Below are 25,284 nucleotides of genomic sequence, written 5' to 3'. Positions count from 1 at the left end.
AACCTAGTGCTTCAAACCAGAGGGAAAAAAGATATTTTTGCAGACACACATATCTGTACTCTCTTACAGAAAACACAAAAATAAATTTCAAGAACCAAGACCAAGAATGCATACAAAGATATGCTGGTGTTTCTAAAAACACTCTGATCATCTATATTTGCAAGAAAACATTACATTAAAAAGCCTTTTTAGAGAAATAACCCAAAGCAACAAGCTAATTAATCATTTATTCTCATAGTTCAGAAAATGAAATCTCTGGAAGAAAATTTCTCAATTACTAACACAGATAAATAAAGCATTAGCTATGATATGGATCAGTTTAGACTGGACATACCAAAAACGATCACAGTGTCTAGCTTAGATTAGCATAAACATTCACTTAACACACAATCAACATAAGTAAAAACTGCTGTTTAAAAGGCAGCCAAAGGCATAAACAGGTTAATTACACTTCCTCATGCCTACAGATCCTTCCAAGTTCATGATTATGACAATACGTGACAACACAACTACAACAACATGACAAGGGAGATGACACACAATTAGGAAAATGAAGGGTTTATGTTCTTGATGTTCTAAGCTATTTCTCCAGCTTTGGAGATCCCTGCTTTTACCACCAAAAGCCTTCTACCTGCAGTTACAAACTTTCTGCAAAAAAGCTTTTTGTTTACACACCTTCTCATGATATTTTTCTTCTAATAATGCCTCAAATATCATGCTTTTATCCACCTAATACCTTATGCCCAAGTCACATTTTCATGCCATATCTATTCATATGCATGAATAGATAAATAAGAAGTGTGCACATGCATATAGATGTGTATATATACACAAGAGTGTTGTTACCAAACAAAGATTTGGAATTGAAGGGGTTTGGCACAGAATCAGTTATCGGATGAAACCAGAGCACTCATTTCCAAAAAAACTCTACTCCAGTCAGACAAATATACCCATTTAAGTTTCCAGTATCCTGCTTTGTCTTTTGTTGGGACAAACCAGTGCCTCAACAGGTTTTCCTTTAGATCTTCTATATCAGCTAAAAAGCGTCTGAATCTGTGTCTACGGCTCAAGCTCCTGTTGTACTGGGAGCATGAGTAAAAACATACAAACAAGTACTAGAGGACAATGTGAAACCCAGAGTACTAACATCCAATTTCCTATTTTAAGCAAAGTACCAAACTTTGTTTTTATTTCAGGGTCCATCAACAAGGGTTTAAATGGAAGCCTCCATTTTTTCCTTAACACACAGAATTAGAAGCAACAAGATTTTTCGAACATCAAGCACAGGCCAACTCTTTATTTTATGGTTTCCAGATAGTAGTGTTACCAACTAATCGCTATTCTCCTCTAGTTCATTATACTTGTATTACTATTTGAACTGTGAAATGGTATTTTTTTATGCCATTCTTTCATGCATCCTTACTGTCTGCAACAGGAACACGACTCTTCAGAGAGCTGACTACCAGTTCCCCCTTTCTGTTTCCACAAACACCCTTTCAAAGCTGACTGGCTTTCACACATTTGAGGGGGTAAATTAATTTGAGGATATACAGAAAACATATAATGAATTCACTGAATAAAGTGGCCAGTGCACTGGCCATCCAGAAACACTGGAAGATAACAGGGCCTACTTCTCCACTAAGATGACAAAAGAATGCCTGGAAAACACAATCAAATTGGGGAATAAATGAAGGCACATCTGACAAGAAACTGAAGGTGGGGTTAGGACCAGATGGGCAAAAAAAAAAATGTTAGAGCTAGATGGGCAAAAAAGCCCCCCAAAGCCGAATTAGAAGAAACACAGTAAGAGTGGGAGTAACCACAGAAGAAACACTGAGAAGCAAGATCGGGTAAGAAAGAGTGTGAATGGGAATCCTGACAAATAAGACACACACTTAAAAAAAAAAAACACCACACTTAAAAAGAATTTAGTTAATTGGCCAGAAGAAATTGCACAAAAGAACTCCAGGAGCTTGTGACAGTGCCCTACTGTTTTTTAACTGTCAACAAATACAGCTGCAACAGAGCAAGCCTTTTATTTGTTCCTAAGAGTTCCACAAGGATGGCAGGTTTAGTTAGATCAAGTAACTGGAGAGACATAGCTATAGAACAGTAAAAAATGAAAAAAAAAATAAAAATGAGTATGACCTTACACCCAGGGCAGCATGGTGTCATAAGACAGTTGGATTTGTAGTTTGTTTTTTTACCAGAGAAAAGTCACATACAGTATTAGGCCATTACAGAAAATGGTTACCCCTCAGTTCATGTACTTAAATAAGGCTACCAAGACAAGACTAGCATTTTACTTAGTGACATTGTTACTCTATCAGCTTATTTGCATATTGCTGTTTCTTTAATACCAAAATATATCTTGCAGTAAGTTTGAAAGTTGACAATTTGGACTTTGCTGCCCAAAACCATGTCAAAGCAATTCACACAAAACTCCATTAAATCAAACAAATTAGGCTACTCAAAGGTAAAAACACCAGAGCATCCATTTACATTAGTTTAACCAGGTAAAGCTTGGAGGGGGAAAAAAAAAAAAAGTCATGGCTTATATCAAATTTGCCACCTCAGAGACAATACTAAAAAAAAAAAGCTGATTTACATGCACCCTTGACAAACTTTACATGGTTTACCCAAAAAGTAAAGATCGTCATAAATGTAGTACAATAACTTAACTAAAACATATTTGTCTATTTAATAGTTATTTTTCACTGAAGTGGTATGTTACCAACCCATCAAACAGGAGGCAATTCTCCCGTGGAGTGGAAGCATCCTCTTCTGCAAACCCTACACCGCCCACTGGTAACAGAACATGCTGCAGCTTAAAAGACACTCCCCTGAAACGGCTAAAGTAGCAAAGGAAAACAAATGCCAAAAATTTCCTAAGTCTACCTGTATACTATTTCTTGAAAACATGTATTGGACAGTTGAATAAAGTATATGTAGGCTTTAAAGCAAGCACTTCTACAGTGTAACAGAAACAGTGAAAATTAATAGTAATTATTTTAATTGCAATAGCATAGTCCAAAACATAGGCTGTTGTTTGTTTGGGGTTTTTTATTTGTTTTTTTTGTTTTTTGTGGGTTGGTTGTTTTGTTGGGTTTTTTGTTTGTTTTTTTTTTTTTTTTTTTTGGGGGGGGAACCACACAAAAAAACCCAAACCACACAAACAAATCATAATTAGAGAAGAACCACACCAGCTTTCTGAGGCAGAAGTATAAGAACACCACACTGCAAAGTTAGCATAACAAGTTTATTGCTCAATACATCAGTAGCAAATGCCACCTTTCTCTGATTAGACAAGCACCTTTAAATCTACCAGGTATAGATACCACTTAATTTCCTTTCCGTAACATCTCCCTGAATTAAAAAATCCTACTGTAAACAGTCATCTCAAAACCCATGTCTCTGCATTTTTAAATGTGTATCTAAGCGCATCTGAATAAACATACCTGTTCTGAAAAAGAAAACAATCCGACCAAATACAATTTAACATTACTCCTTTCCCGCTTTTACAGAGTATCAACAATGAGTTCCAAAAAAATTCTCCTTTCTTTTGTCCCTTGGAAGAAAATGCATCTCTGCTCTGGAGACCAGCAGTGGATCCCTTCCATGGCCTTCCCTTCCTGAAACACTATTCAGGAGAGAACTCACACTATTCTCAAGAAAGCTCTTTCTTGGTCTCATCATCCAGCTTTTTTCCTTACCTAGGAATCATACCTCTTCCCAGTGCAAAAGAATTATGTGGAAGGATATATTCCAGACATAAATGCTCTATTTTTGCCACCTTCAGGATTTTTTTTTTTATGTTTTAGAACAGAAAAAATAACCATGCATGTACACACATCATTTCTCTACTGCACAGGAATAGAGTCAGCCATCTTGGTTAAGGGCTGAAAAGAGTAATAGACTGTTAGAGTCCCAGGCATTTCTTGAAAGTATAAAACAGTCATGCAATTGCATAGAAAAAGGATTCTTCATTTTTACAAACCATATAATTTTAAGTGAATGGTCCTCCAAATATTTTAAATTAAGTCAGGTATTCCCAAAATGGTGGTTCTTTTAAACAGGAAACGAACCTGAGCAAAAGATTAGTTTTGAACCAGTGTTTCTGCATCCCTCCTGCTTCATTCACTGAAGCAGGTATGCTCATAATCTACAAGAACCCCAAAAAAAAAAAAAAAAAAAAAAAAAAATCACTAAAACTGCTGCACAACAGCACTAGCAACCACAACTTTCTGCCACATACTTCTGAAGACACACTTGAATTCTGCTGAAACTAACTTGCACATCTGCCAATGATTAAAACTCTCACAGCAGAGGTGACTTTACTTCTGCTCTATGCAGACATCATTCTTCTGAAGAAAGACTGATCATAAAGTTTCCTTCACAGCATATTAGATAGTCCCACTCTGAAAACACAGAAAAAATATGCAAAAGAAAAGGTACACCAATTTGCAGATCAAGTGAGGAATATATTAATTTGATCAATTCCTTAAATTGCTTTGCTTCAATTTCCTATCGTATTGGAAAAACATTTAATCAGATTAATAAAATTAGATCACCTAACATCTGAAAATTGTACATTTGTGTAAGGCACTCAAAAATCTCAAATAATTGCACAAGTACTTTTTTATTAACAGGGGTTTTTAGAACAAAGATTTTAGACACATAAAGCTGCTTCATCAAGAGTGCTACATCTAAACAAATCTAGTCCAGAAAGAATGCTATGGCTCTTTATTGATTTACAGTTCTGTAACTAGATGGTACCTCTCCCACTAGTTAAGAAAACAGCTGTATTAAGCAGGAACATAAAACTACTTTTAAAAAAATACATTCTCATCTTCAAAGCCACTCTGTGACCCATCTTGTGTTTGAATTGTGATAACAGCACCACTTTTTGTAAAAACAGCATATAACCCAGTGATAAGTAAAGTTTGCATCGGGCAACCAGATGCAACAATGAAGTTGCCCAATTTAGCCCTGTGGTGATGAAATTATATATTTTATGTCAAAAGCAGAAACCTACACACACACCTTATAACCGCAGAAAAAAAATGTGTAAGATTCTCATCCTTTGAGTATTAAAAGAAATCTAATTTCCACTTTCGAATTACATATGGCACAGCAACAGTATGTAGTTTTCTGCGTTTTTATATGCAGATCTCAAGAAATTTTCAAGGAGACTTGCAGACATGAGTACAGCAAGTTTAAACAGAAGAAAAGTAAGACCATTCTACAATCTGAGCACTGATTCCTTGATCCACAGGTCCATAACACAAGATCACAAAACTCAAGACAAAAATACTGACCCATATTATACAAGGCTGCTATTAAGCAACATGACTGCTCTCTACAGCAAGCAGATTTCCTCAGGAGTCTACTGCTTTACTCCCAATATACATTACCATCCTTTCGCTATTGTATTCTGTATGTGAACAAAGCCTTCTAGAAATGGGTTTTACATTCTGACCATGCCAAGGGCATGGGGAGTATTTGGCAGTTTTCTATTCGAATGGCTGGAATGGTGAAAAATGTAAAAAATAAAGATCTCCAATATCTTCCTCAAAACCACAGAAATGGATAATGAAATCAGTCATTGGCTAAGTCAAAATAAACTACTCTGCCTAAAAGGTTCCACAACCTCTTCTTATTCGGAGATGCTCTGAAGGTATTTTTTTCCCATACACAGCTCAGAATCTACTACACTGGCATGATAAGGACCTAAAATTTCAGAAGTAACTGAACCCCTTTAACTTCAGCTCTGTATTTCCCTTATGCCCAGTTTCACCATACTTGAACCAAGTTGAGACCTTTGGAATCTTAACCCAAACACATACACACATGGTAAAGGAGTCTGAAAGGATAGAACATGTAACATTTCTAACATTTATCAAGAAAACAATCATCTTACATTGTACAGTGAGCAAGACCTAGCAAAATGTGATTATTTTGATGCAGTTTTTGATTCAAAGGGTTTATTGACTGGAGGAAGGGTAGGAGTTCTGATATTTATGTGACAGAAGCACTACACCTTTAAGTTTCACATACAAACACCCTATGTCCAAGAACCTCTGAAATGGCAGCGAAAGCATACACACACATGAAGACATCTAAACAATCAAGGGAGAACCGGCTATCAGGGAAAAAACTTCAGCCAGTCTGAAATCCTAAGGTTACAGAGCCTGGGGGACAATCTTAAACAGTTGAGTCTGCACAGCTGCACATAAGTTACATCTACATTTAACACTTTCTTCAAATTTTGGATTTCTAGTGCTAAACAAATACCTGATAATCAAACAGATCTCAAACATGCCTCATTTTATGCTCAAACTAAAGTCTTGACTCATTCCAAAGCAGCAATACTTACAGAAGACAGGTGCTTATATACATCATAAAAAAGTCAAATTTAGTTCACAGGACTAAATTTTTTTGCCACTTCGGCCACAGCACAGAAAACCGCTTTCACAAGTAAAACAGCCCAGAACAATTTGCTTTCTGCACCTCACAAAAGCAACCTGTACAGCAAGTTTCTTGAGGTGTACTTCAAAACCAACACAAAAGCAACCAACTGCAGTAAAAGCATGTTTGGCAGACTGCACTTACACCTCAGAAGATGCAGAGGATTTGGTCTATTGCCATGATTTCAGTATTAATGATCTGATAATTCTGCTTTAAATTACAAGTTTACTTGCAATAGTTTAGCAATTTTTTTTAATAATAAAACAGTATGTCATCCCTGTAAATTAGCAATATATTGTTTTAACTTGACTCCTGCTTAGCATTTATCAAGACTTCCATTTAGATTATAACCCAGAGACTTTACTACTGTGAGTCACTATGATAACAGCAATTCATTTTAACTGGCTGAAATACATCCAGCTTGGTTTTCATGCTGAAGTGATTACTGATGCTGCCTCCCCTTGGTGCTACCATTCTGTCAGGAAACAAAACTTCAGGACTAACTTTTAAATCATGTAACAGCATGACAACTACTAAAAAACAATGAAGGAAAAAGTTTAAAAGCAAAAAAGGCCTCTCATCTTTGCTAATCCTAAACATCAAGATATTCTTCAGCTGGTTATTGTATCAGTACCTGCTGAACTAACACTAACGTTAGCGGAGAAAAAAAAAAATCACATTTGAATTGCTTGGGATGCTTCTCCAAGTCTCAGTCAATATGCAGTTCACTTTATAAATAAAGGAGAACATACTGTTAATCATATTCAATTTGGCATTCGATGGAACCCTCAGGTCCTCTTCAGTGAGACCGCTATTCAGCCAGTCACTCTGCAGCCTGCACAAACCCATGAGGCTATGCCCATACGTGGGGAACTGGGCACACCTCGCCGACCTTCAGCATTTTTCTGCCAAGCCATACCTCATATGTTTAGGTACATAAAAAAACCTACTGTTTAGATACATAACCCCCAAATCACCAAACTATCATCATCTTTCCTCCTCTGCTCACACGCCGGTGAACTGGAACTTTACTGAATTCTAGAGACAAATTATTATTTAGGTACCATATGAAAGAAATGCAGACATTCTGCTTTCATGTGTCTATGCTTGGCTCGTGGCAGGAGAGAACTCCTTAGAAGACTCAAGCCTTCATTTTAATAAAACACACAAACAAATGAGAAGGGGGGTGGGGTGGGCATGTGGCATGTGCACAAGAAATCCTACAAAAGAAGTCTTCAGATAACTTTATGGAAGGGAAAAGGAGATCAGTGGAAGGGAAAAGGACTATAGCAGTCGTCAGGACAAAACTTAAGCAGGAAAACACAGCAACCAATACCTTTCAGAAACAACGCACTGAAATTCTGGTAATAAAAAAAAACCACCATCCACACAATCTAACAACAGTTTGATTCTCTTCACACTGTGGAACAGAAACATACACTCTAATATACTGAACAAAGTTGAGTATCTGAGTTCCTAAGAGTTGCAAATTCAGTGCTGACAAGAAGACACCAAAGCCTTTTTAGTAGGACTTGGGAATTAATAGGAGTTTTAACTTGTTATAAAGATTCACCTTTCATAATCTTTATCTACTGGATGGTTAACAAACGTATCCAGAACTTGTGCAACTTTTATGTAAAAGGAAACATTGAAAGCATCAAAAGAGAAGAATTAAAATGTCTATTCCGTGACCCAAAGAATGCCTTTTTTCTTTATTTTTTTCTCCTTACTGTAACTCAGACCAGTCTTCTGACAAAGCAACGCTGTTTGCCATACCAGTTTCTGGGCCAAAGAAAGGTAGAAGAATAGTGGTTTAAGTTTCCATAACTAAGAAACTGAAACCTAAGTATGGAAAGGAGGAGCAGGAGGAAGGGAAATAGTGATACCATATGAAAAAATGTGCTTTTTTAATGGTCAGAAGTAAGAAGGTAAAACAACGCCACAGCTATAAGCAATGTTTTTCAGTAGTTATTAACCGTATTTCAAAGATCATTTTTCTACTTCTCTCTCCAAAAAGAGACTTCAGTAGAACAGTTCAGGTCAAAGGAACAACTTTTTATTTAATAGCATATTTTAATGACAAAAGCCATTCACCACCCATGTCTACACCCTAACTCACAACCAGAAGCAGACATCTCCCCCATCTTCTAAACATGTCAAGGTTATTTACGTACTTCCATGTATTCAATATAAGAAAAGAAGACACTAACCACTTTTAAAGCCACACTGCAGAATAAATGCCCTATAACATACTACCCCACAGTATTTTCTAACAAAATCCAAAGAGCCTTTTTTTCCCCCAAGGGTTTTTGATTCTCTTTTTATCAAAAGATGTAGGAGATGCACACAGAAAGGTTTATCCAAGACAGATTTGTTTGCTACCCCCCCAAGCCAAAATTCAAGGCGGTTGTGCAGGTGAAAAAACAGCTATTTCTATAGCAAATGATGCAAATTAGTACTTACAGTTGCTATACCCAGACATAGCTAAGACAGACACACCCTTAAGGGAGAGTAGTGAAATTGGAGAGATCAATTCAAACTTTATCGATAAACTCACACAATGTCCGCTACTAAACTAGCCTTATGAAACCTGCTACGGAAATTCAAGTAATGTTTTAACAACGATTCCCATTATTGACTCACTGGTGAATCAGAGAAATTTAAAACAAAATAAAATAAAAAAAAAATCAACCAAACACCCCCTAAATTATGGAAACAGTGAAAGAAAACAGCACTTTACTTGGATCAAGTAAAGTTCTGACTGTAGATTATCTATGTGGAAAAAGATTTCAAAAGTGTAGCTTCTCAATATCTGCTCCAGCTAAGATTTTAAGTGTGTTGCATATATAAACTACTCTTGACACAGTCTGGTGTGGAAGAACAATGCATAATTCCTGTTTGCTACAAGTCAGGTTAGAAACTCTTTAATTGCACGAGGACCAGATTTACATTAGAAAAAAATAAGCTGTGCTATTTATTGTCATTTTAAGCTCTCAGTGCTTAGAAGTCTACATAATGTCACTCAAGCAGTCCTAAGAGTTTTGTCAGAAACACTGCTATATTAAAACATAGTCAACATGGATTCTTCTTTATAAAGGAACTTTCCATACTAGAGCACTTTCTAAACTGATGGCCGATACATATACCACCTGCTCACACAACTGAAAGTGAATTAGAAATACACTCACTTTTAACTGGAATACACAGCCAGCTTTCCCAGGAATATAAGTTTTCCGGTCTTTCCACATGAATTATGAGCCATGCAAATGCCTGTATATGATTATGAAATATATATATATACCCACACTACTCAATGACCACATTTAAGCTTCTTTAGTAAATAGCCTTCGCATTTACCATTTAGTACTGTTCAATAAAAGCATATGCTCATCTTCTCTATCGATACATTTCTCAGTAAAGGAAATTCAAGTTCACATATATCAATCTCACACAAAGCCTTTCAAAGAGCCAGGGTCCAGTATAAGATTTTCCCCAATTACAGGAAGAGGAAGAGTCAAGCTCCCCATGAGAATGACAATTCAGTAGAAATGCATGCCACCAGAGAGCTTCAGTTTTGAAAACTAAGAGTTCTCCAAAGGTCTGAAATGCCAAGGGATTTCTTTCGTACTTCTACCACCTCCCTTGAAAGTATCAACAAGCTTTCCTGGCAAAAGCAGCAATTCAGTCAACAGTTTTAGGACAGTATTTTCATCTTGCTGTACAGAAAGCTTGGCAGCTGTGGCTTATTATATTAGTCAAGAGTGTGCAAAAGATATTATTAGAACTAGTTTATTTATTTATTAGGCTTAAATTTGCTGAGGAGACGAAAATATTTGCATCCACCAGTAGAAAAAGATTGCAAAAATGGTTTGATGACTGGCAAGTCTGAATTTAACTCCAAACTCCGTAATTTAGGAACAGCACAAATATCACAGAACAAACATACTATATTAATACTTAGTCTGCAGTCCTCCTACTTGCAAGTTTGAGCAATCTACAATTTTTATTGATATAATCATAAAATGTCACTAGTCTCTGCTAAGAAGTGTAATTGTTTGCTTACAAACATGCCTTAATAGGAAAGCACTTTCAAAGTTCAGTGGTGATTTTACTGGGGTTGGGGGGAGGAGGACAATGGTAGGAAGCATGGCTGCTCATTGTGATCACACAATTTAACCGCAGCAATGGCTACTGAACAAACCAGCACTGTGACAAGAGTCTAAAGCATTACTGACATCAAGTTCCATAATGACCTGAACCCAACCTAAAACTGCTGACACCAAAATAAAGCCGTCCTGCCTTGGCCCCAACTATGTGTTCCTATCCTCCATGACCCCTCCTTTAAGCCAGCATGAACATCTGGTGACTACAGCGGCCATCCACCTAAGAAAATGCTCTGTGTTAAGAGATCCATTTCGCTAACATCAGTCAAAACCCAGAGCAGCTTCTCAGCCGACCAACTATGGAGTTTCAGGAATACCTCTACTGACACCGGAGAAAAAACAAATGATCAGAAATAAGCAGGGGAAGCTACCACTCTGGGCTTCAATGCCAGTGTAGATGACTGCAAACATACACCAGACAGGATAGAGCTGCACCATTACGCAGTCCCCAGGCTTAAGTCAAGCACTTGCATCAGCTGGAGCTGGGGCACTACTTAAATTCAAAGTGGAGCCCCTGCCAGACTCACAAATTTGCAGATGAATACTCATACACCCATGGTAAATCCAAATCACTGTGTTGCCTAAACTTCATAATGAACAAGAAAACTACAACAAACCCATAAGATACTACAGACTCCTTGTTACCCAGACTCTAGCCTTCCTTTTAAAAAAAGGACACTAACATATTCTTTCGTATCTTGCTCCTTTTGGATTTGAGAAAATTATTTGAAGGAACCCTTGAATGTTTAAACACAAGAAACAGAATATTTTGAGTATCTGTGTGCCCATCTTGAAGTATATAAAACTGACATACAGAACTGATCAGTGTCAACATAGCTATACTTTTAGTTGCAAAAGTGCTTTTGGCCTGTCCTGCCACACTGTTCAACTCAGGGGGGTACTCTTGGGTAAAGTTATAGATGACTGACTAAGAGCAATCTAAATTTCAAGCTTCATGACCAACTGCCTTAAATTAAAAGTTAGTACCAAACAGACATGCTCTTCAACATTTAGGGATGTCTTTTGTAAGAAGCTGATATAACTGCCTATCAGCTCAGAGCAATGCACAGTGCCTCTCCACACATGGTTACAGTCACTCAGTGCAGCGTCAGTCAGTGCTATGGCAGAGACATTTCCCATCACCTCCTCTCTGCCTACCACCTCACCAGTTCCAGAACCAGCGTTTCTAAGACACAGGCCAAACCAGAAAACCGAGCCAGGCTAAAAACACACACTGTACTTCTGCTCACAGAAAACATCCTCCTGTACAGCTGCCTGCACCATCCTATGAACTCTGGTACCAAGAGAAGACAGGCAGCAGAATATTATGATTTTAATTATTTAAAAACCTAAAAATTCTAGTTAACATAAAATTTACAACTCCACTGCTAACATTTTCAAAGTTTCAGAAGTTAATAGGACTTTTTTTAACCAGCACTTTTCATTACACTGAAGACTAATTAAATAACAGCAATGAGCTCATGACAAGCATGAGTTCTTTGTATGCTGGTTTTTGATGCTATCAAAATTGACTAATTAAAAGTAAACAGAAAATGAGAAGTGTTCAGATTTAACAGTGTATAGAAAAAAATCCTGTTTAAATGAAAAATTGAAGATCAAATTCTAAGACCTAAAAATTTACCAGGTTTACTTGATGCAGCAAGTGCCCAGAGAAGAAGAGATGTTTTCAATTGTGTCTGAAGAATGTGAGAAATTGCTTATACTTTTTATATCCTACGTATGTGTAAGAACACTTCACCGTAATTGTTTGAAAAAACAGAAGTTTTATCAGGGTTAGAGTTGTGGTTTTAACCCCAGCGGGCAACCAACCACCACACAGCCATTCACTCATTCCCACCATGCCCCCAGCGGGATGGAGAAGAGAATCAGGGGGAAAAGGGTGGAAAAACACAATGGTTGAGGCAAGAACAATCCAACAACTGAAACAAAATAAAGTTTTAATAATAATAATGAAAAGGAGAGGGAAGGGGAGAGGAACAAAATCTAAAGGGAAGGGGAAAAAAAAGAAACAAGTGATGCACAACTCAGCTGCTCACCACCTGCTGCCTGATGCCCAGCCAGTCCCCATGCAGCAGTTGGCAAGCCCTGGCCAACTCCCCCAGTTTACACACTCAACATGACGTTCTATGGTATGGAATATCCTATGGCTAGTTCGGATCAGCTGTCCTGGCTGTGTCTCCTCCCAGTTTCTTGTGCCCCTCCAGCCTTCTCACTGGTAGGGCCTGAAAAACTGAAGAGTTCTTGACTTCATATCTGTATTACTTAGCACCAACTAAAAACATCAGTATGTTATCAACATTATTCTTACACCAAATCCGAAACACAGCACTACTCCTGCTACTAAGATGAAAATGAACTCTATTCCAGGTTAGTCAACACTTAAAGTTTAATATTGTAGAACAATGCTTTCTCCCTGAGAGAAACTGTGATAAAAGCAAGAGCTAGTGAAACAGCTTAGCCTAGAAAAACAACTCCGGCTAAGACTTCAATGCTACTTACACGGTACAATACATTATTATTAGGCTTGGTACATTTTTCAATCCTTAAAGTATACTTGCATGGATTTTCAGCATTACAGGTTATCCTGTATTATAGAAGTTGGCATTTATTCTTCCTGTTCAACAAGGTATCTTAATTAACAGGGTTTGGGTTGGGTTGTTTGGGTTGTTCTCCTTTAAGTGAAAATCAGGTACATAGCTTCCTAGATAAACTGGGATCCGTTTATCACAGCCATTCCTGCTACACAGAACGATACTTCTTCCACTTTAAAATTGGGTACAGAGGTAAACCAGGAACAGTATCAGTTAGCTTAGTTTCAAAGCACAAATAGTTTGGTCTCTAGTATCCCTCCACATGCAGAGAATGTCTTACAAAACGTAACTGTGATTAAGCAAATAAGAAGGAACTGTACCAAAAAAAATTATAACATCTCAAGTGAAAGTATCAAGTCAGCAGGAGATTTAAACTTGTATATTCTGATGTGTACTGCCATTTTCATGCTCCTTTCTAGGTTAGTTTTTTGTTTGTGGCTTTTTTTTTCCCTTCTTTAAATCAAGTCCACTTTAGACAAGAGAAAGAAGCTTGAAATAAAACATTTTAAAATAAGCAGACAATGAAGGGCTGGAATTCTTAGCCACTTTTCTAATTACAATCTCCACTAAATCACAGGCTTCTACTATGCTCTAATACATTCAGGCCTTACCTTTTCCCACCGTAAACTTTAACCTACTGAAGAACAATTTTAACCAGTATTTCACATGACCGTGCATGCACTGTCTTTATACTAACCACATTATCAGAAGTAATATTGCACAACAGAAGAGAAACCAGCTTACTGTCTTTCCCGGTAAATACGTACTTCATATGATATTTCAAGTTTCACAACAGAATTATTGGTACACCCAGCTCAAATGTGGAGAGCTGGTTGAACCAGAAATGACATTCTATTAAATGCCAAGTAGTCTTCTTTTAAATACTAGTGAGCAAGAATAGACTGCTGATAAGTTTAGCACCATTTTAAAAATACAGGATCATGAATGCCCTAAATTAAGTGAAATTACTACTAATAAAATACAAACAACAAAAAACTATTTAGCAATCAAAAACTACTTCTTTGCTCTTGCTTTCAGATTCTCTATGACAAGAGACAAAAACTACAGTTATTTTAAGGTTTTAATCTTTTGAAAGATCTTTACCATATCCTCCCCCCACCATTAAGATCTAACAGTGTTCAGTTTAACTGACACTTACTCATCAATGGCATTTCTTCATGAACTATACCAACCAAACCTGCATATCCATATTCTCTCTTTGTATAGAATTTTCAGTAACAAAATGATACAATATCAGCAATGAAATATGTTCAATAAAGTACAAGGTTTTTTAAAATTCACAAACACTACAGAAACTTTTCAGCTTGTTTTTACAACTTTCCTGCACAAATGTCTGAGTATTTTTCTAAATTACAAGCTAGAGTAACAACCTTGTAATTGGACAAGGCTAAAATTATTTTCATGTCTGGCATTAATGAACCAACTACAGAAACTCCCTAGATATCAACCTTGTAGCTCGCAGACACAAAAGGTGAAGTATTTTGCATGGAACTACCTTGGTAAAAAGTAAACTGTATTCTTTCCACATTCCTACTTAACCAAAAACCTTCTCCACGGTATTTTTTTTTAGGCGAGTCAGAAAACCAAGACATCCGACTATGGCTAGGGATGGGAACAAAACAAAAGATTTCTCATCCTCTCCTCAGATCAAGGCCTCTCTTTTCTGCAGCAAAAGAAAAGATTTCTAGTACGTCTACTGGAATTTCATATCACTATGTTATAACCTCCTCTGCTGCTAACAGGAATACAAAATTGGTGAGAAATTTTCAATTCCAACAGCTTACTGCAACAAGTCTTCAACGGAGGAACAACACTTCAGGTACCAAGGAAAGACTTGAACTGTTTATAGTTATGACCGACATTCAAGTCAAAAGGTTTTAGCAGCTCTAGGAGTAGAGTATTAAATTAAACATAGACTAGTTACCAGCACCCAACACTCTCTGCAGCTCAAAGAGATTTAGGGTTTTCTCCCCATCTTTCAATATTTATTTCTCAAAATTGATGCTCTCAATATAATCTGATAGTTCCATCCACTTCTGAAACCTTCAAATGCAGGAAGGTTGTGTAAACCTTACCTTCTAAACTGCAGAGCAGTTGGGTAAAGAACTCCAAAACTGCTACTAACAAAGCAATTAAAGGCATGCCAGATTTTTCTAATCATGCTCTGGGTGTTTAAATGAGAAGTCTTTTAACTACATTTTCAGATCTTCCCATTAGAAATACTACAGCACAACTGAACAAGATGATAAGAGCCAGATTTTGAAATATGTCTTATTATATATTCTTATATTAAAGATAATGGCAGAATGTTGCAGCTAACTGTTGAGAAGACAATTTAGCTGATAAAGAATTCAGAAGGAGGGTAACTAAGTATTTTGGCACAATATTATGTGCATATTATAAGCTCTTAACAAATATGTACACAGTACTTCTTTTCTTAGAAGATGAACAGTTTGAGCTGGGAAAAGCATAAGAGAATAAACATCTGTTGCAAGGAGACGGATGAGGAACTAATATCCACACAGGAAAACAGTTTCCCAAATACTAATCACAACCTGCACTTAAGGACATAACGAGGTAGAAAACTAGTAGAGTACAGAACTACTTACCTATGATGACTTTTGTAAAACAAATGGAAGTGTTCCAATGAGTATCAATATTTCAAAATACCATATGTGAAACCAAAGAGCTATCTATTCATAACAAAGCAGCTAACAGTCTGCATGACAGAAGTAACACCCACCTTCAAGAAGGCAGGAAGTTTAAGTTCTCCCCAGAGGAAAAGCAGTGAATTATTTTCCGTATTTAGCAAGTCACCTAGGTTTGCTAACATGTTATACTTGTAGACTGGTTAGTCGCAATCAGTGGAATGTGCCACCATCTCGCCATTAAATCCATCTACCCTTTTAGAATAAGGAACTGCCTGCCGCACACGGCTGTATCTACCTGTAAAGATACAGCTTCCCAAGCCGTATCTTCAAGCAGCCACAACCCGATCTCTGTTCAAATTCAAGGCGGAGAGAAGAACAACAATATTTTTTAATTTATTAATATTAAAAAATAATATTAAAAAGAAGTAGAAAAAATGCAGGATTAAGACACGCGGGCGAAGCCACGACCTGACGCCTCTGCAGCAGACAGCAAAGGGACCACCTGCCTGCTCCCGGCCCCAGCCTTGGCCGCCACCTCAGCCTTCCAGCACACCGCACCCCGCGGGCCCAGCGCCGCGGAGCGCAGCCCCACTCCCAGCTCGGCCCGCGGCCAGGGCCTGGGCCCCGCGCTCCCGAGGGCGCCCCAGCCCCGGCGGCCCCGCGGCCCCCCACTGCCACAACCGCTCCCCGCCGCTGGCGGCCCCGCCGGGGCTCGGCCTCCTCCCGGCCCTGGCCGCGCCACTTCTGGGCCGCGGCCTAAAAATGGCGGAGGCGGCCGCACTTCCCAGGTCGCTCACCCCCGCGCCCGCCTCCGTTCCAGCGCCCAGCCGCACTCACCGTCCGGCCGGTCTCTCGTACCCCGCCTCCGTGCCCTGCCGCCTCGCCACCTGCCTCGTCCCTCCGGGCCCGGAAGCCGCCGCCGCCGCCTCACGATCCCCCACCGCGGCCGGCCGCCATCTTCCTTCCCCCACCAGCGACCGGGCGGCGCAGGCGCCCAACGTCAGCACGCCCGGCGGCGCGAGGGGCACGGCCGTTGGGAGACGGCGGGCAGGGCGCAGGCGCGCGGGACGAGGCGCGCGGGGCAGGGCGCGTGCGGCTTCCGCGGGCCCTTCCGCCGCGCCCCCGCCCGCTCGCCAGCGGCCCGGCAGGCCCCGCCCCTCGCAGGTAGAGGCGCGAAGAGCGGCGCGCACGCGCACGGGCCAGGGTCGCCCGGGCCCTCGGTAGTGCAGGGGCGCGCACCGCCGCCGCCCCCTCTCTGCTGCGGGCGAGGGGGGCCGAGAGGCCGCCGGGGCGGGGTACTGCCCCCCTCCGGGGCTGTGCTGCGACGCTGTGGGTGGCCGGGCCCCAGCCGCTCCCGAACGGACAGGCCCCCCCAGCCGGGCAGCGATAGCCCCCCAGCCAGCCAGCCTGCCCGCCCGGCACCTCGGACATCGTCCCTTCTGTTTCCCCCTTCCCACCACCTGGCTTCATAACGCAACAGCGAGTCTCAAGGCCCAGCATGAGCTGTGTGATGGTGCGGATCTCCCGATCCCTGCCACGCTTCTCCTCGGGAGCATCATGTTAGCTTAACGAAGATACCAACGCGTAGCGATGCCTCCCAGTTGTAACTACCACATCCATTTATCCAGAAACCTAGCTAAAGAGGTGCAGAATAGCTTTTTTTTCCCCGCATAAAAATGAGTTATTGAGATACAAGAGCCTATGGATTTAAAAGATGAAAATGTCTTAACGCTGCTTGAACATTCTGCAGTGCGAACAGAGTTACAGCAGGAGCAGCTACTATAAAACATATCCTGGACCAAAGGGGGCCACTGAGCTTCCTAAAATAAAATTTCACCATGCACTTTGCTTTTATATTTGTTCTTTAGTTATAATCCTTCTGATGCAGTTAAGGTGACTGTGGTTCATTAGAAAGGTACGTCTGGTTTATTGGCTTGTAGGAGCTGTAATGCCACTAAAGCACAGAAATAAAATGCTGTGTGAAGTGCTTCAGCTGAGGTAGCCCAACCCATTGCCATAAACGAGCTTGGCCTTTCATAGCAGCAACGTTAAGTTTCCAGTAAGAGCTGAAATAATACCATATTTCTCTCCCTTTCACAGTATCAGTGAAACTCGATTTCACACAGCTGGCTTCCTCTTTGTCCCTGCTGTTCCTCCTGGCAAAATCTTCCTTCTTCCAGCTGTGGTGGTAAAATTAATGCTTAAGATTTGAGAGGGCTGGCCAGGAGGTGTATCCTAACTAAAAGAACATTCCTTTCAACTAAAGCCTGTGACTGTTGCCAGCTCCCTGCTTCTGAGCTAAGATAATACTGGGTGTGCCACTCCCATGGGCTCCACCGAGAGCCATCCCTCCATAGCGTCATTTATTGTTTGATTCCTTCTTAGAATTGTGGCACTTCGCAAGACACTTAAGGAGTCCATCCTTCCCAGGATGGATACTGGACTTTGTTAACATCAAAATTATTGGTTTTTCTTGCCTTTTTCTTTTCTGAAACAGTGTATAGGTTGGGTGTCTGGGATCACTTGGCAGAGAACAGGGAGTGGAGGGAGATGCTGCCCAAATGTTCTCTCACTATGATCATAGTTAATAACGCCTCTGTCTAACCTGTCCTAAACTGCACTTGTGTTATTACACACTTGAGAGTCCCCAGATCTCCAACACAAGTTAATAATCACAGGATCTGTTTATCAAAAAGGTCCTCATTAATAAAATCATAACATGCACCTAATGTTTATAAAACACAATGTCTTCATTAGAAACATCTTTTAATTTACACTAAACAATAATGGAAAATTATTGAAGCTGTAAAAATCCACTGTCCTGATCAAACAGTAAGAAACCCAAACAAATAAACCACCACAGAAGTTGATGCAGCTCATCAGTAAACCTTCTGAGAGTCAAGAACAAGCTTCTCCATCTCTTTTAGAAGTTCACAAAAAAATAGAAGTCACATCTACATTTCTGCTAAAAACCCAGAAACATGTTGAAAATTTCCAAATCGGGGAGAGAGATTTGGAAGAAACAAATAATTGAGCCACTGGCTTTTCCATTTCTTTGGGTCTCACGACACAGGCGGGTGTCCTTACCAACATACATGTGGAGCAGAACAAACCAAAAGGACTACGCTGATCTCCACTCTGTGGATGACACAGCACTGGAGTACCCTGTATCCACAACTCCCCTTACTCAGCCGGGAGCTGGATTGGTCCAGAGGGCTGAGAAACAAAGTTCCCAGGTTTTTCTGTTCAGATAAAGGAGCTGAGGCTTAATCTTAGTACTGGAAGCTGCGTTTAGTCTGAATGTCGTCAAGAATCTGCTGTAATTCCTCATCTTCAAACCGGCCCTCCAGACTGCAAGACAAGAACAATGAGGATACATTAAAGGTTTTAGAAATAATCTCCCCGTGAATTCATTTCAGACAGCCACAATTCTCTCCCGTCAGTCTCAACACCATCATCACCCACCTGTACGGTACACCAGGAGCCACCTGTAACATTACTGTACAAATACCACTCCAATCCCTATGCAGCGCTTCCTCTATTAGGGACAGAACTCCATCCTTCCCAGGGCTTTGTGCTGACTAATTCCAAAATGTTTTATCAAAAAGGCAAGGCAGGTGCAGGTTTAAGCAGACCTCTAAATGAAGTCCATGTAGCCACATGCTCATAAGCCAGTCCAGGCTTGCTATGAAATCTTAGCTCATGAGGAAGAAACTATAATTCAGAAGAATGTTTTGTTCCCTCCTCTATCTTAGGCCATGAGGAAACAAATCAAGATATGAAGAAGTTACTGCTCCCCCCCTCCCCGTATATTAGCCACAAAGCAGTTAATAGGAGCACTGTCATTTGCTCCTACAGAAAAAAAAATCCACCAACACCACCAACACATCTGGGTGGGCTAAGAAATCCAATTTAAGCTGTTTACACCGAGTCCAGTAAAACTTGTCAGAAGTGCATTAGGGACACTTACAAATAGTGCCTCACTGTCAGATCAATGGGTGGGTGAAGAAAGACCAAGACCAGAAGTTTTTCCATCAACAGAGCTGGACTGAAGAGAGGACATCTACCCCTAACTGGCTTTAAATCACAGGAAAGTATAAAGCAGTCTTTTCACAATATGTAAATGCTCACCTAGGAATCAAAGCTTTTGCTTCCTCAGCTGTCTCAGGACACAGGTTGGCCAAACATGCCAATTCAAATTTATGGAGCTTCTTCTGGAGCAGCAAACTGTAAGGAAAGACAGTAACTTGGTGAAATTACAAGTAAGACAGGAACATAAAAAGTCATAAACCAAACTGATACATTTTTTCACTCTGCTTTTGGCACTGAAGTAAATGTTTTTTCAGGAGGAAAGATTCATTATATAATTGCTTAGAAAAAAAAAGTTACACCTGTTAACTTCACTTCCCCCGAATTACTCTACAAAGTCTAGAAAATCCTCTCATCTAATGCAGTCAGCTGTCACTTAAATACTGGAAACAAAGCAGTTCAGAAGGCTTGACCTAGAAAAAGTACAACCCTCCATGAAGAATTATGATCAAATTTCTTGCCTCTTCAGAAAGACAAGGTTCAGAATTATAGTACAAATCAGGAAACGCCATTAAACTGTACTTTCATAAAGCAGCATCAATATTATATACCACATTCTCCAGTACAGTCTTATACTCTTAACTTTTCCACTCACCTACGGACACTGGCAATGGTTTCACGGTTTTTGAAGCGGCTGAAGCGCGCCGTGTAGTTCAAGGTTTTCATGAAGACTTCTGAAAGCTCCTGCTCGTCTTCTGCACTCTCATTCTGTTGCTTACGATGCTCAAGAAGCATATGCACTTCTGAATTTAGAAGAGTTTCCGCAGTTTCAAATTCTGCATTTGAAGGAGTGGACACCAGCATAAAAAGAAGGTGAAGCACAGATGAAAAAGTGCACTTGCAGCAGTTGTGTATGTAAATCGAACTTTGGGCAATAAGGAAATGAGGAATGTGTTTCACAGCAATTGTGCAAACCTTGTCACCAATGACTGGGTGGCATTTCACACTGAAAATGCTGATAAAAATTGTCACTGCTTCGAGTGACAATCCAACGTGTTTGTGTTTTTGACCATGCATTTTCCATTTGCAGCCCTAACCTTCTGATTTGACACATTTTTGCAATATGCTTTCTTCACCCATTTTTGGCAGAACTTAAGTAACACATGATTTGTTTTAGAAAAAGATATTTAGAACTGCAATACTCAAAAGATTCAGAAACGACACCTCTGGTCTTTGGAAGCCTCTGAGTTCTTAGTCAACGTAGGACTGGTGAATGTTTTTAAAAAGGCTTCATTTACTTGTTAATTGACCCACTGATACGTTATTATCAGGCAGAAGTTTTAACTAATCTTAACAGACACAACGACCCCCCATTCTTAGCCAACTTTCTTTGGTTTTCATCATCATGATCACTATATTTATTCCAGTAACAAGAAAGTCTTTCAATATCAGCAGTACGAGCCATTCAAAGCAGCAGGATCAGAGACTGCATCCCTGGATGCCCTTCAGCACTGTTCTGTAACAACAGTCGGACACAGGGCAGTGCCAGAAAGGGACTGGCAACCTTTAATTTGCATGGAGCAAGAAAGTAACTTGGGCTGAAAATGGGTTAGAAAATAGATTTTAGTGTAAAAACATAAAATCTTTCAGGACTATGCTTTTGTTCATAACTCAAAAATAGAGCAGAGTGGCCTTTAGGGTTCCTCCCCCTCCCACCTCCCTCTGGAATTTATACTGAATACTTTTCTGGGAAAAAAATAAAATACACAGACTGTTAGCGTCCCTAGTCACAACTCAGACTTTGGACACTCGGTTTCCTGAAAAAGTAATGGTTATAGCAAAGAACAAGAGATTTTCGCTATAACCTGAATTATAAAATATTTCCTTTATTCGCGTACGTAGCGGTCCACAGAAGTAAGAACGGCCGCATCTTGGCAATCACGGGGTTCCTCAGTAGATGTAAGTGACTTACTCTCCCTGATGTGGAGCACCCGGGGCTCTGTGTCTGGCGGGGCGGCCAGGCCGCGGAGAAGCGCTGCCGTCCGAGGTGCCGGAGGGCGAGCTCATGGCCTCAGGGGCCAGCCCGCCGCCTCACGGGCCTGCCCGCCGCCAACCGCCGCCCGGCCCGCCGCCTCAGGGGCCAGCCCCCTGCCTCAGGGGCCAGCCCGCCGTCAGCTGCTGCCCGGCCCGGCGCCCCCGGCCCCCTGGCCACCCCCGCGGCGCGCACCTTTGGGGAAGACGAGCTGCGAGGCGTCCTCCTCCACGTCCGCCGCCCGCGGGTCGCTGCCGCCCGCCGCCATCGCCTGAGCCGGCACCGGAAGCGCGGCACCGCCTCAGCCCCGCCGCCCGCCAGGGGGAGCAGCCGGCGCCGCGGCGGGCCGAGCCTCAGCCACGGTGGGGCGGGGCGGGAGCGCTGCCGGGGGCGCGGCGGGGTGGCGGCGGGCTGCGCGCGGCCGGCCTTACGGAGGGAGCGAAAAGCGCGGTTACGGTTGTGGGGCACCGAAGGGGAGCGAAGGAACCGGGCGTCTCACCCTCCCCCTGCCCCCACAGCACAGCCCGGTGAGGTGTTTGTAAGCTCGCTTAGCAATTAGCAACTAGAGACCGAAAGCGGCGGGGTGCTGGAGCTGTATTTCTGTGAAGACGGGCCAGAGAACTGTGACGGACGTCCCAAGGCGCTACGGGCCCAGAGTCATATCAAGGCGCGAACGGCGGCCCGAGGGAGCCGGCTGCGGGGGAACGCTGAGGGAGTCCCTGGGCTCTCACACGGGCAGAGCGGGGGTCGGGCCCAGCTCAGGCCTTTGGGAAATAACCGACAGCTCCGAACTGGGCTGAGTCCCCCCTCAGGCTCTGGAGCCCTCGCCCAGGGGCACCGAGGCCGCAGGCGCCTCTCCACCTGCCTCGCTTCACGCCTGTGGCGGCGCGGGGCAGGCGCCTCCATTTTGCCACCAGAGATCGAGCGAGGCAGCGAGCCGTGACCGGCGGGAAGGTGTCACTGTACCGGAATGTCCGTCTGGCTCACGGTGACTGACCGACTCCACTCTAAGGAAGGAGTGTTGACACCATAAGTAACACGCTTTGAAAGGGAGGTTACTTTACCTCTGGGTAGTCTGAAAACCTACACACCTCTAGAAGTCATAGGCAGGCTGAAAACGATGCTATAGCTCTCCCGACACTATGTCAAGGGAACACTGCCGGCAAAATAACTTATGGAGCAGTATTTTCCCTGGAGGGCTCCCATGTAAGTGCCTAACCAGCCTAAAACTCTTAAATCATCTTACCAGACCTTACTATGCCCTGTGCTCTTAAAGAAAGGCAAAAATAGACCATTGGAGGATTTATGATGAAGCCACTCCTATCCTCATGAATTTGCATCCATGCCTAAGTGAATTGCTTCCTGCATGCTGGCAAAAGGAAGGCATTAAGAATAAACAAATAAGAATATGAAGGGATCAAATAAAAGGTTTTTAACATTTGTTATTTGGATAAACAAGCATGGCAGAGAAACTGATTGAAAACTAATTTGCTAAGTGGTACAAGCAGAAAGACATTCAGGAAGACGGAATGAAAATACCTCAGGGAACATCTGGCAAATTAAACAATTTCAATTAGGTTTACAAGGAAACAAGGAAATCCATGCCAGACTGATGAGAGAAGCATTTAAAATCACTTGGAATCCTGATGGCTTCTGAAATAACCCATCCACTCAGAACATCGTGAGTCTCAGAGCAGTAGGCAGAGATTTTAGTTATTAATTTCACGTTTGTTTTTCCCCAAGGATCCGTTCTACTTACGTATAAAAAAACTGAAACAATTAAGAGAAAGCCAGATACTTGGAAGAGTTTATAGGTTCAGCTAAAGAGGCTATCATGGAAGATAAAAGGTTCATTATCACTGATGTGTTTGGTTAAGGTCTCAAGAGTCAAATAAGAGACAAATAAGAACATTCTTGAATGGTACTTCTCCCCCCCCCCCCTTTTTTCTAAGAATTTAAAAAATGCACCTAAAACCCCACAGTAAATATTGTTCAGCTACTGCAACAAACCAGAGTACCTGACTTTTTCTTCGTTATTTTTCAAACGCACTGGCTTCTTCCTGACTAATTAATTTTTCAGCATTTATCAATTCAATTGAAAAATATGCATAAAAAAGAAAATGAGCTAGACTGAAATAAAGTTAGTGACTATAGGAAGATTCAGGCATATTTACTGGTGATACCTTAAAATGAGCAGATTCAAACAGACAAACAAACTTGGCCAAATGTAATTTGTTGTGAACAGAGTCCCTAGTATTCTATTTTCCAGGGCAAAAAATATTGACCCTTGCTGGAGACACGTTATTAGGTAGTGGATTGTTAGACAGATCTACTACAGTAATTTCTACACTGCTGCAGTTTAAACTGTAACAACTAATTGCACCAACACAGTTCTTAAAAAAAGCTTAGCTAAATACCTCTGTGTAATAAAATGTAAGGAGAACGAATAATGAAGATGTTCTATTATTAGTATATTTTGTAATATGCTTTTCCTCTAATTTGCCAGCAGAAGAAACGTTACCTTCCTAGCAGGTTTTAAGCTTTCTAGCAATAAGTATGTATTTTATGTGGAGCATCAAAATGCCCAATTAAAAAAAAATGTATGCAAAGGATGGATTAAAAGTGAAAAGATTAGGATACCAAAACCTTAATCTCTTTTTATTGTCATCAGCATTTCTAGCGTGTGATAGGGGTAGATCCTGGTGGAGATAACATTACCTGCTCAGAACACCATGTGCCGTAACAGCTGTTACTGCATAAGACATGCATGCTTTCTCATCAGTGTCCTTAAAAAGACAACTTTTCAGGTTTAGGTTTTCATACCATTTTACCATTGCCTTTTTTTTTTTTTTTTTTTTTTTTTTTACTCCTTGTAAAATTATATATCCAAAACTATCATGAATGAACATGTATGAGCAATATAAAGTTCTATTAATAGCCAGTAATAAAGTCACAATAAGCCTTTGAATGCAAAACTGGCTCTTGCGTGATCTGTTAAGTTTTTAAATACATATACAATGACATGTAAACATACTATCAGCTGGTTGTCTAATACATAATGTGTGTCTGATTATAAGAGTAGTCTATCTGACTATAGACAAGGAAAAAAACTACGGTTCAGTAATATGGATATTGGTCAATTTGTAGAGTTATACACTCATTTGAAGCAACATGGTAACAATACTCTTCTGGGCTTTCTGTTTTGGGAGTGATCATAAAACATATTCACAGGTCATGTTTTTCTAGATAGCATGAAAAGCAGTTTAGGAACTTTTCTATCCTACTGCTTCATGTACTACAATTCATTT

The 25,284-nt window shown here is 40.8% G+C and overlaps 2 protein-coding genes across 5 annotated transcripts in view; both read right to left on the bottom strand.

Annotated features, from left to right (window-relative positions):
* The window catches only part of WDR33 (WD repeat domain 33), a 72,806-nt gene extending 55,799 nt beyond the window's left edge, over positions 1-17,007 (bottom strand). The window contains exon 1 of one of the 4 annotated variants that reach the window (XM_080409825.1): positions 16,753-17,007. The gene's annotated coding sequence lies outside the window, so the exon portion shown is untranslated. The remainder of the gene's footprint in view (positions 1-16,752) is intronic. The other 3 variants (XM_080409823.1, XM_080409822.1, XM_080409824.1) reach the window with 3 other exon arrangements.
* Positions 17,008-18,664: 1,657 nt separating this feature from the next.
* Positions 18,665-22,326, bottom strand: POLR2D (RNA polymerase II subunit D). The gene is made up of 4 exons (XM_080409882.1): positions 22,172-22,326; positions 20,600-20,780; positions 20,047-20,142; positions 18,665-19,266 (listed from the first exon to the last, which is right to left on the bottom strand). The coding sequence occupies exons 1-4, from the start codon at positions 22,242-22,244 to the stop codon at positions 19,188-19,190; spliced, it is 429 nt and encodes a 142-aa protein (XP_080266008.1). The 5' UTR covers positions 22,245-22,326; the 3' UTR covers positions 18,665-19,187.
* Positions 22,327-25,284: the final 2,958 nt, after the last annotated feature.

Source organism: Falco punctatus (assembly GCF_963210335.1).
Source record: "Falco punctatus genome assembly, chromosome: 13".
Classification (NCBI taxonomy): domain Eukaryota; kingdom Metazoa; phylum Chordata; class Aves; order Falconiformes; family Falconidae; genus Falco; species Falco punctatus.
Note: the sequence above shows the minus strand (reverse complement) of the source record. Positions and strands in the feature narration are given on the sequence as shown.